Below are 12,175 nucleotides of genomic sequence, written 5' to 3'. Positions count from 1 at the left end.
GAAAGTCGAGGAATCATATAAAGAATTCATCTTGACGTGTCCAAAGTAACGTACCTTATATTTTGTGAAAAATTAAATTAAATTACCATTTTTACCCTTGCCCCTTAGGCTTTATAAAAATAAATGCCCCCTAAATTATAATTTGTACTTGTCACCTAGCCATGTTTTTACGTAAATTTGGGTTTTATCATAAGCTTGGTAATGCATGTTATGACTCAAGGCAAGTAAGGGGAAGTGGCACGTTTCACTTTCCGATTTCGTTGTGTGACTTGGACTAACGGTAGGTCTGGAAATGCATTTTCGTGAGTCTGAGTCTGATTTCTGTGGAAAGGTGAGTCAGGTGAGTAAACCCACTTTTATAGAAAGAATCCTGTTTAGTTCTTTCCCCTTTGTTCCTTCCTATCCTCCATAAGCCTCCAAAGCGCCTCTCTCCTCATCTCCGACCGCCAGTCTCCGACCCGAGGCACAGCCGCTCTTCTTGATCCCTCTCTGTCTTGGTTTATGAGGTAATGAATAATGTTTGCTCGATCTGTTTTCCTCTGTCTTTTTGTATGTTGATTTGTTGTTTGGCTGGTCTGTTCTTTCCGGTGGGGATTTTATGGGTAATCGTTTATTGCGTGTGTTTTCTTCAAATGGGTTCTTGTCATTTTTGGTTCGGATGGTGGTTTTCTTTCATTCTGGAAGGTACCTTTTCGAGGGGTGTTTTGTTGGATCTGAGGCGTACCTTTAGTCTGGATCCGATTTGCAGCGAATGATCAGTCTCTTGGGGTCTTCTCTCAAGAAGGCTCCAGTTCTTTTTTTTTTTTCAGCTTTGGTGTTCTGAAATTCTTGGTTGTTTTGCTTAGTGGGAGCAATTATTTGATGGTTCATGTCTTTGGTTTTTAGACTTGATCGCGAGTTGTGCGCATGATGTCTTTAGAAAGCTTCGTTCTCGATTATGGCAGTTGCTAGTTTGAGGATACTATGGGTTCTTGTATTTGTGTGCAGTATCGATAAAGTTTTGTTCCTTTTTTTTTTTTTTTTTTGAAATGATAAAGTTTTGTTCCTTGACCATATAAGCTTCTCTTTTTTGCTTGTTTCGAATTTATCGGTTAGTGTATTTCTGCATTGTCTTCTGAAAGCTTCATTTCTTCCATCTGTTGGTTTCTCGAAATTATCGGTTATTTTTGCTTATCTTTGTTTCTTTTGGACTTCCGATTTCTGGTTATTGGCTTCTCCTATTTCTTACGATCTTTTTCCCCTGTATCTCGTGACTTTCTTATGCAATCGAAATAATTGGTTTGGAACAAGTCGTTCTTCATTGTCGTTGTGTTGTAACAAGTCTATTTTTCTGTTGCGTTCAACTGTTTTACTTGAGTATTAGTGTCGCGTTTTGTTAATGTTACTTTTTGCTTACAAAAATTAAATCTGATGTTATATATATATATATATATATATTAACTCTTTCCCTCTCTTTCTCTTTTTGCTTCGTGTTCGTTTTTACAGCTCGAAGGAGAGACCCACTCTAGGGTATGTAGATTCTTTCCGCCATTCAATTTTAATTTCTGTATCCGTGTCCATACCTGCTCTGATCACAAAATTGTAGATTTCATGACTTCAAATGATTGACTATTTCTTCTGCATTTACTCGTGGTATTGCGCCTTAGTTGTTTTACTACTGGAAACTCTGCCTCTATTTTGTTAAAATGTTTCTGGTGTGGGTGGTACTCATGATATTTTTTTTTCTATCATCCCTTAAGGTTCATAGGGCTTGGAATTATTTTTAGAGTTTCAATACTTATTGTAAGTTTCCTGTCCAATCTGAAGTTAGATTGTTTATTTATCTGATGCTTGGGTAATAGCTCAGGACTCCAAGGAAAAAATACAGAAGTACCAATGAAGTAATTGTTTTGTCTTGTTAGAGCCTTTGCCTTTCGAGAGGCTGACTATCTTCTTGAAGGGGAAAAAAAGAAAAGGTCTAAATGGAAATACACTGATGTGATGTTGAGGGAGATTGCTCAATGGTTGGCTTATAGAAAATGATATATGTGATTCTGAAACTGTGTTTGAGCTGTTCTGTCCTTTGAGAGCTCTTTGGTTGGTACTGAGTACAATTGCCAATTGGTATATCTGGAAAGAAAATTCCGTGAAGCAGTTGTCTTGGGGAATTAAGTGTTCTGTTAATCAATTGTAATGCTTATCATCTCTTTTTGCTATAAAAAAAACTTATTTTTCTTTAGGGGTTTTGCATGACTGTGTAAAATGGACAATTGAGATTATAGTTTACGCATCAATTATCATGCACATACTTCTGTCATTTGTTAGAGTTAAGGATGTTATGCCATTTGTAGCTCTTAACTACCTTCTCTAATACAAACATATATGTCAATTTTTGCAATTTTAATAGTTAATCAACTCATCATTTTCAAAAAAAGAAAAGAAAAGAAAAGAGTTAATCAACTCATCTGGGAATGATTATTTGATGGTCTCTCGATCCTTGATCATTACAGTCTGATATGGGTAATGAGACTGAATTATCTGCACCTTATCTAATACACATATATGTCCATGTGTGCATTTATAAAAGGTGATGGACTCATCTGTGGGTGACTGTATGATGGTATAGTCTGAGAACCGAGACTGAATTATCTGCTGAGAACTGCAAGGTGGTTTATTACTGTAGGCACTTAAAGCTTCATATTATCAATTATTTGATTTTACTATAGCACGTGTTGAACTATATAATACAGAATAATGGACTCTATCATGACAGAAATGAACTCATGATCAAAAGAAAATAGAATATCCTGAACATGTGGGACAATGAAATGATGTCCAGAGGTTTTTACATTATTCTTCTTTGCTATGATTAGTGGACCTCTGTTGTGTTTTGCATTTGAAAATGATTAAGATGCTTTCTTTGACCTCAGCTTAGATATACCGACAGGGTGAAAACTGAGTTTTGATTGGATTGCCTGCCAATGAGCTATCAGTCCTGCTCCTTATTTGAATCCAGAACCATAGTTTCTTATCCAATTTAATATTTGATATCATCTGGGTTCTGTTGGAATACAACCTTTAGTTTTCTGAAAGGAATAGATTTTGACTTGCTGCATTTGGTGAGTTATTTTTGTTGCAGCTTTATGAGCGTATCAATGGGAATATGTCTGTAGAGAGTTTGCTTTATTACATACTTGTCATTATTACTATTATTATTTTGAAATGGATATGCTTTTCATTATAGTTGAAAACTTGAGACTCCAGACCTTATATCCTAATTTGTTAGTCAACAATAAGAAGGCCACTTTCAGGGTGTAATTTCTTCATTTGCTAATACTTCTTCTCATGGTTTTTTATCATCTATCCTGTATTAGGTTTCCCTTCAGTTAAGATCAGTTGCTTTGTGTTTCACTGTTCAGTATCTGATTGTGCTAGCAATTTAATCATTATCAATTTACTGCTGCTTATTTAGTGACGATTCTCATGCATTTTACTTGATTTTAATTCAGTGGTACGCGGATTAAGACCCGCAAACGGAATATAGCAGCTCCTTTGGACCCTGCAACTTTTGCGGATGCAGTGGTCCAAATTTATGTGGATAATGCTGGCGACTTGGTGAGAGATATTTTCTTGAGTTGACAAGTTTATTTTTTATTTTCTTATTTGGGTTGCCTTGCTATTGGAAAAAGGGTATTCTGTGGGTTTGGCTTGGCTCTTACATCAAGAATGTGTGATCTATGATTGTTAAGTTGGGGCATGACTTCCCTTAAATGGATATAAATTACTTGACTGCAAGTGTTACTGCATTTGCATCACACCTATTTTGGGAATACTTAATTGCCAGTGGGCATTTTTCTTTTATTTTGAAGTATTGGAAAAAATTTCTGTCACTCCCATTTTTTTCCTTCACGAGGTTGAGATATTTATTATTGTTTTGATCTAGCACTTCTCACTTGTAGGAACTTGTTGCAAAAGCCATTGAATCTTCCGATCTGAACTTCTCAAGATATGGTGATACCTTTTTTGAGGCAAGTTATCCTACTGACTGTAGCTATTTTTCTTTATGTACTGGGAAGAGTCATGCTTTTCTTACTTAGATACATAAGTGTGGATTTACTCACTCCATTGATGCCTCTAAGTAAGAGTCTTTGCTGGTTGCAATTTCAGAAAACATGATTTTGTGGCAGAATGCCTGTGGCAATAGACTTCACTATGTAATACATTGAGATTATGTTGAGTAGTTCTGAATTCCCCCAAAGAACTACCAGAGAAATTTTTATAAGAATGGCTAGTCATTGCACTGTGCCCTGGCCCTATTCTGCAATGTTGGTCAATGGTTGAATTTGATGCAATTTACTGGATCAATCTAATCATTATGGCCAGTAAATGATCACACTTCAAGTTTTAAGTGTCTTGTAACTTATATTTTCATTTTAAAAAATGTAACTTATAGTTTGAATTAACGGAGGTGCTCCTATTGCTTTCTTTATTCTTTTCTTTTTTCTTGTGAATTTCTGATTTTGACTTGATAAGGGTGTCTCTATGTTTTAATTGAAAGTGAAAGCAACAGTTTCAGTCTTGTCAGGACACTACAGATTCAGCAGTCCTGATGCCATCGGCAATTGTCACCGGAGGGGATACTGTTGTGTATGTAATGTTGTATGAATGTATGAACATTTGTGTGTATGTGTGTATCAGTTTGTGTACGAGTATAGGTTGCATGGAAACACAAAAGTCCTAAATCCTGTGTGAGTTGAACCTGATCTCATATTAGAAGTGGTAGCAACACCTGGGGGAGTTAGTCCAAAATGAAGTGAGATGAATTACTCTCGCATTATTTATTTCATTAGATTAAGGGGTTAGTGTACAATGAATTACACTTCAAGTGAATCATGTCAATTCATTCGCTCAGGCAAAAAACGGGGAATTTGGATTCTGCCTTGTTTTGCGAATCAAACACTTGAAGCGTCGGACGAGCGTTGCCCCCCCCCCCCCTTCCTCTCGACCTCCGTCGCAGAGTACGGGAGGCCGAGCCTCCCAACTTCTCTTCTCAATCCCCCCCTGTCAGCTTTCCTCCCTCTCCTCTCCCTCTTGACCTTCGTCGCAGAGTTCGGGAGAGGCTTCTCTTCTCTCTGGGCCTCCCTCTCAACCTCCGTCGCAGAGCACGGGAGGCCGAGCCTCTGTCGCAGAGCACAGGAGGTCGAGCCTTTGTTGCAGAGCCTCAAGGGAGGCCGAGCCTCTGTCGCAGAGCCTCCCGACTTCTCTTCTCTCTCGGCCTCCCTCTTGGCGTACTGTCGGAGTGCCGTTGCCTGCTGGCCCGCCGTTGAGGAAGACGATGCGCGCCATGAGGAAGACGATGGTTTATTTTTTCCTAAGTTAGGGAAAATTAAACCATCGTCATAAAAATAATAATTTATATAGTTTATTTATAAAATAATTATTTTTATTTATTTAATATATTTATTTTATAATAACTATATTAAATTAGTGATTTAATAGTCATAATTAAAATATTGTTAAAATAAATATTTGATAAATTGTTTTGGTTTAATTATCCCATTGCTATAATTAATTAAACCAATGGTTTTAAATTTTGTGACAATATATTATTAACTAAATATATATTATTAATTTTGTGATAAATATATATTTATTTATTATATTTTTTTTTGTTATTGTGTTAAATTAGTGGTTTTTAATGTTAAAACATATCTTATGTTATTTAAAAATAATTTATTTATTTATTTTATTCGCTTATGTTATTTTTTATTTTTAATAATTTATTCTAGTCACACGTAATTATCGTATTAATTTATAATAAACTATGATCATTAAGTAATATAATATAGTTTTTCATTAATTAGGATATTAATATATTCTAATACTACACGTTAAATCACTTATAAGTGTAGTAACCATGTTTATTTTGGTTAATTATCTATTTAGATATATGTTCTATTTAAGTATATTATAAAAGGTTACTCATTCTCTTGTTTATATCATACTTTTCATTTGGGGTACTAACATTGGAATCTATTTTCCAGTGCACTTGAACTCGTCTACACTAACACCCAAGGATGAGTTGAAGTTGAATCTATTCGTTTAAGATAAATTGAATTTTTCGCTTCATTTCAAGTTCATTGTGGACTAACCCCCCCTAGCCCAAAACTTAAGTGGGATGTTACATAAGAAGGCTTTGAACTGGATTAGTTTTTGGTGGAGAGTCAGTGTTATGATTAAGAAGAGTTTCTTTGATTTTTTTCTTTAAGAAAAAGAGGTTTTTAGATGTGGAGATTTATGTTTTAATATCATTGGTGCTGACATGAGTGATTCTTAATAAACAAATCTTTTTTGTTAAAATTGCAAAAATTAGTTAGCTTTAGTCTTATGATTCATTTGGAGCATTTATGATGTTTTATAGAAGTACCTTATAGAAATGTGTAGGTATTTTTCAGAGGCATTGAAATGGATAGATTTTTTTCATCCCTGCTTTTCTACTTTCAAATTTTTTTCTGTTGTGTAGGTATTCATCATCCATGGCTGTTGAATTCCTTTATACTTTTTTACTGTTTTTCCTTTTTTAACTCCTGGTGGTGTGCTTATGAGTTTGTACACATTCACTGGTCACTTGTGTAATTAAATTAGGATTCATTGTGTGCAATAATAAATATTGCAATTTAAGTTGGCCTAAGGCAGCTTTTCTACCATTTGGACCTTTATTGTCATATGGATTAGATGGATCTCACACCTGAATAAGTATATCTATGTCTGATTTTGATTAACTAGGGTGAATTGTGACCCACCCTATGTCCAAGTGCCTTTTGATTGTTGCTCTGTAAACATGATGCTTGCTCTGATTGAAAAAAAATTAATTGAAATATAAAAAACTTTGTTCAATGGACCTTTTTTTAGACATTGGATATTTTATTTTAGTTGGCTCTTTATCATGATTTGGATAATATTCAATTGATAACTGCCTGCCTGACTAATTGGATGAATATCCAACTCTGGTTAACTTTAGTGGCTGAGTAGGGAATTGTAACCATAGTCCAATTGCCTTGTTAGTTGATATTTATAAGTGCTGATGCCTGTACCAATTCATCTGCAATAGGCATTTTGATTCTGCATATTCTGGTCTCAGCAAAGATTGTTTATCAGTCCATTCACGGTTCTGAACATTGTCAGATACATGCTGGTTCTGACTGTTGAATGCTTTGTCAAACACGTATCTTTTATACTGATTTCTCTTTTTGTTTTTACCCATTTACCTTGGCTCAGTAAATAGATTCTTTTTATTCGACTGCAGGTGGTCTTCACAGGAGGGCGTACTCAACCTGGCACTACAAAGCCTGATGAAGGAGATCGTCACCATTGTTCCATTCTAGACTGTGAACCCAGGCGGGAGGCCATTTTGCCATTTGTTCTATACATACAGAAGATATTGCGTAGAAGGCCTTTCCTCATAAAGAATCTTGAAAATGTCATGCGTAGGTTCCTCCAGTCACTGGAGCTTTTTGAGGAGAATGAGAGGAAGAGGCTTGCCATTTTTACAGCTCTCACTTTCTCCCAGAAGCTATCGGGGCTTCCGCCGGAAACAGTATTTCAGCCTCTACTCAAGGACAACCTTGTGGCAAAAGGGCTAGTTCTGTCTTTCATAACAGATTTTTTCAAGGAATATCTTGTTGACAGCAGTCTGGATGACCTTATAGCACTTCTCAAACGAGGCAAAATGGAGGACAATCTACTTGAGTTCTTTCCTACTGCCAAGCGATCTCCTGAAGGTTTTGCCGAACATTTTAGGTGTGTTTTGTGAATATCATTTTAAATGCTGTTTATTTTTCTCCAAATACTATAAATTTTCCATTTGAATGATTTTATTCTTCAGAAAGGAAGGGTTGATTGCTCTCGTTGAGTATAATGAGAAGAAAATATTTGAAGTCAAGCTGAAGGAGATGAAATCAGCATTAACGACCCAGATAGCGGAGGAGGCTGACATATCTGAAGTGATTGAAACAGTGAAACAGCGTGTTAGGGATGCTAAATTACCTGATATTGAAGTGGTGCGCATTTTGTGGGATGTTATAATGGATGCTGTTCAGTGGTCTGGAAAGAACCAGCAACAGAATGCTAATGCTGCACTTCGGCAGGTGAGGGGGAGAGATTGCTTATTAGCTTTTTCTTTTCTGGTAAAACTAATTTATGTCTGTGCATTGCCATTGTATACTTTTGAAGTTCAATTGTGTCCAAAGAGAATCTGGTCAAATATTTCTCTTAGTAGGAAAAAACAAATCTGGTGGCAGATGACAGTGCCTGGAACTGGACAAGGCGATGTGGTTTGAGATCTCTCTGTTGTTTTAGTCTTATCAAGACCCACCCGTGTGTAGTTATAGGCCTATCTCGAGTTCAATGTCATTGGCAAGGCAAACAAAATAATTTGTTTTAGTATCTCTGATAAAGTATTATTTGCAGCACATACTCACAGGCACACGCCGGTTTTGTGTTTGCTATTGGTTGGTTCTTAATAGTACTCTTTGGAGCAAAATATGTTTAATGCCGGTTTGCAGGCTAAATGTTACAGTCATACAAACAGTAAAACGCACAGGAAATCTACCATTGTATATGCGTTCTACTCACTTCTTGTTGCTGTTTATGGACCTCTCCTTTCTTGTATAGGTGAAGACTTGGGCCGAACTGTTAAACACCTTCTGTACTACCGGCAAATTGGAGTTGGAACTTATTTACAAAGTTCAGATTCAATGTTATGAGGATGCCAAACTGATGAAGTTGTTCCCAGAAATCGTGAGGTCTCTTTATGACCAGGATGTGCTTGCAGAAGACACCATTCTCCTCTGGTTCCGTAAAGGAACAAACCCAAAGGGCAGGTGAGGAAAAGAAGCTTGATTATATTACTGCCATATTTTCAAAATGACGTGCAAAACTATTTCCTTATATGTTTGATTATCTTGGTTGACTTCTACATGGTGGTGTTTGTACACTGTTTTTTGGGGAGATGAGGCTCTCTTCTAGAAAAATTTGGCCTGAAAAAATATTGGAGATTAGGTGGTACTTGTAAAAGAATTTTGTTTGATCCCAGAAAAAGTGTGGAACGAAGTCTGTTTCAAGAATTGCAGATGGCAGTTAATTGATCTTTTGTGCTCATCATTTGTTTTGTTTGATTGGTGTAGGCAAACTTTTGTGAAAGCCCTGGAACCATTTGTAAAGTGGTTGGAAGAAGCTGAAGAAGAGGAATGAAGTACTCGTTCGTTCAAGTAGATGCCGCCTTGGTAATTGCGCTGTTGAAGATGTAACAGCTAGTACTTTGTCGACTTCCATGGTCAACAGTTTTAATCTGTATCAAACAACTCTTATGCGTTTCTGGTGTATGACAGGAGAATGGTTGTGAGCTACCACTTGAAAATAAGCTACCTTATATGAATGCTGCTACCGGCTGTGTCATCTATATGAACATCCTGTGTTGTTCTTCTCTAACTGTGTTAATCTGATTCCAAGTGTCTGATCCTGTCTGGGTCATATGTAAATATGATTAGCGATATCTTTACCAGCATCGGTGCATGCGGCCATAACCCAGAAAACAAGAACTAAAGCAAAGTGAAAAAACAGACTACACCCTTGATTTTAACAATTCGATACCATTTCGAGATCAAGAATGAGTATGATAGCAGCAAGAACGGATCCTCTGAATGTAATCTTTCAATAAATCCAGGTAAAGAATAATAAAGAAAATTGGAAACTGATATTATATACATGGTCAATAATCTCGATCATACACAACGAAGAATTGCTAGTAATCTAATCGATCCATCCACGTTTTCTAACGTTCAATGAAATAAAAAACAAGGCCCCATTGCGCTGACGAAACTTCCAATGAAATAATAATCTAATCGAACAGCGAACAATTGCGACTAATCTAATCGGTTTGATCATAAGGGAAGACTCGCATACGAACCCATGAAAAGAAACCACTGTCTTTCCTTCCTTTATTATCTTCTTGATCATCACTCCAGCCTCTTTCCCTTACTATCATTGATCCACTGCATGAACAACTCTTGAGATCTTCATCCTCTTCTAGAACCCTTCTCGCTTTCTCTCTGGAATCCCAACAGATGAGTTGCAGCAGCTCCTTGCCCAAAAACTCCTCCGCCCTCTAGGTGAAGCACTGTGGCCCGTCGGAGCCAACATTCCAATTAAGAATTTCACGGAGCTACGACTGTGGCCCATCGGAATTGGAATTTGGAAACTGAAAGGAGTCTTTAAATTCCGGACTCGATGATCCGAATCCAACTCTAATCCGGTATCAACGACCTTAAACATACTCCACCCAGACTCGATGAGGGAGAGAAGGAAATAAAAAAATTGAAACCATATGCATTAAACTTTTTATAAATATACTAACAGTTACAAAAACAAGCAGTCCCCTCCATACAAACGGGAAGGGAGTATCGAGTTGAAAAGGAGACCTCTCGCTGGAGAAGTGAAGGAAGAGACGCCACCTATCCCTTTAGTCTGGCTATAGTAACGACGGTACTGTTGGCGAGACACTTAGCGTTGCCTCATATTGCTGCAGCCTGGTCCGAAATAGACAGCAAATTGTGTGAATCAGAATGAACTCTCACATAGAATTCTTAGCAGTTAATCGTGAATTTCATTACAAATGGGAATGATATCATGGAAAAACAAAATAAAATGTTAAGGACTTCCTGCTCATTTGCACTAGTCTTAGTGTTTACACTACCGAGGAAGACACATACTAGTTCGAAAAAACAAAATCCCAAGTATGGAAGTATTCAGTACGAGAGTTTCTAACTTTGAGAAGTATTTGTTTCTTCTTCCTTAGTTTTCTTTCAACAGTTGTAGACATCAACTTCAAAGACAAGAGCAAAGACATGATCTGCAATTCCAACTTCAACTTGTATTCCATTCAATTTAAGTGAGTCACCTACTGTTCACATGAAGGGTTATTTAAAACTATAGCAGTGCCAAGAAAACTTACTGTTTCTTCTTTTAATTCAACTGGGGCGTCATGGCCATTTGCTTGATAAGGCTTAGTTACCTGTATTTTGTTTCTGCTCTGAGGCAAACCTGATGACAAGTGAGCATTTTCAAAAGCCAAGGGTTGATTCTTTTACCATAACATATAACTACGAAATAAAATGTAGGTAATGAACTATTGAGAATATGACCAGTCAGCCTGCTGGATACTTAACAGAGCCAAAATGGATTGCCCATGGAGAACTAAAGCTCAGGCATCTGTAAATAAACCGTAGCAATAGAGGTATCTAGCAATGTGCATAACCACAATCACATCCACTCAATACAATTCAATATTGACAAATTAATGGTAGAGCACTCTCACCTTCTTAACTGCTTCCAACTTCACAAATTGATGGTCAAAGTTTCTACATTTTGCATTTGCACCATTGGCTAGTTCAGGTACATCTACAAGTCTGCAGATTAGATAAGCAAGTGCTCAAGGCAATTTGAAAGGTCCATGCAAATAGAAAGAAACTCTTATGTGTTTGATGTTTTCTCTTTTTCTTATCAAATCCCATGTGCAACACTTGTGTAGAAGAAAACATGAGTTTTAAAAACGTGGAGGGCTATAGCTTTAGAAATAAGATGGCCGAGCAGATTTGCACCTTGTAGTCTCAGAAAATTAACACCAATGAACTCCTTAAGTCTGACATAAAGGCACCATGATAAAGTTAATCAGAAGTTTCCAACTCAAAAATAAGCATTACAAGTGGACACAGATCACAAGATTGCACAAGTGGTTCCTACAAACAGAGCAAGAGTAGTAAACCACCAACACTTGCAATGCTTTCAGTTAATGCAAGTAAGAGTCTTAAATTTCCATCACTCTTCCATTTTTTTTCTGTTGCAGTACATGATATCCCCTTCACAGAATACCTCCAAAGAATACTAGCTCTAAAAATACAATAACTGATCCTAGTTATAATTTTAAAATTTCAACTGTTGATGCTCTGCATGGGACAGCATGTGGCTAGAATATGCTACAGAATGCTATCTACAATTTGATGGCATTCATTTGCTAGAGTACTCATACAGAAAATAGAAAAATATACGCTTAATGAACTTCTAGATAGCGTATATGTAAATGATATTGCAAGGTCAACTAAATTAGTCATTCTCATGCAAACAGTTGCAATGAAAGTAT

The 12,175-nt window shown here is 36.7% G+C and overlaps 1 protein-coding gene and 1 long non-coding RNA gene across 2 annotated transcripts; one reads left to right on the top strand and one right to left on the bottom strand.

Moving 5' to 3' along the window:
• The first annotated feature begins 386 nt into the window (after positions 1 to 386).
• On the top strand, positions 387 to 9,468 carry LOC137962889 (uncharacterized). Its single transcript, XM_068810011.1, has 8 exons — positions 387 to 506; positions 1,486 to 1,509; positions 3,489 to 3,594; positions 3,939 to 4,007; positions 7,286 to 7,779; positions 7,865 to 8,126; positions 8,653 to 8,861; positions 9,165 to 9,468. Exons 1-8 carry the CDS (start codon positions 502 to 504, stop codon positions 9,229 to 9,231), a joined length of 1,236 nt encoding a protein of 411 aa, XP_068666112.1. The 5' UTR covers positions 387 to 501; the 3' UTR covers positions 9,232 to 9,468.
• Positions 9,469 to 10,460: 992 nt separating this feature from the next.
• LOC137962228 (uncharacterized) lies at positions 10,461 to 11,431 on the bottom strand. The gene is made up of 3 exons (XR_011115114.1): positions 11,354 to 11,431; positions 10,991 to 11,079; positions 10,461 to 10,565 (listed from the first exon to the last, which is right to left on the bottom strand). It is a non-coding gene; the product is annotated as an uncharacterized lncRNA (long non-coding RNA).
• Positions 11,432 to 12,175: the final 744 nt, after the last annotated feature.

The sequence above is a fragment of the Aristolochia californica genome, unplaced genomic scaffold (genome assembly GCF_029961685.1).
Source record: "Aristolochia californica isolate CCGP_79_NKW_82.1479 unplaced genomic scaffold, dmAriCali1.0.hap1 SCAF_4, whole genome shotgun sequence".
NCBI lineage: Eukaryota > Viridiplantae > Streptophyta > Magnoliopsida > Piperales > Aristolochiaceae > Aristolochia > Aristolochia californica.
Note: the sequence above shows the minus strand (reverse complement) of the source record. Positions and strands in the feature narration are given on the sequence as shown.

Excerpts from the sequence above, each read along its gene's own strand:
- LOC137962889 (XM_068810011.1), top strand. Across the intron at positions 1,510-3,488 it reads AAGGAGAGACCCACTCTAGG|TGGTACGCGGATTAAGACCC; the intron begins GTATGTAGATTC and ends ATTTTAATTCAG. Across the intron at positions 3,595-3,938 it reads TGGATAATGCTGGCGACTTG|GAACTTGTTGCAAAAGCCAT; the intron begins GTGAGAGATATT and ends TCTCACTTGTAG.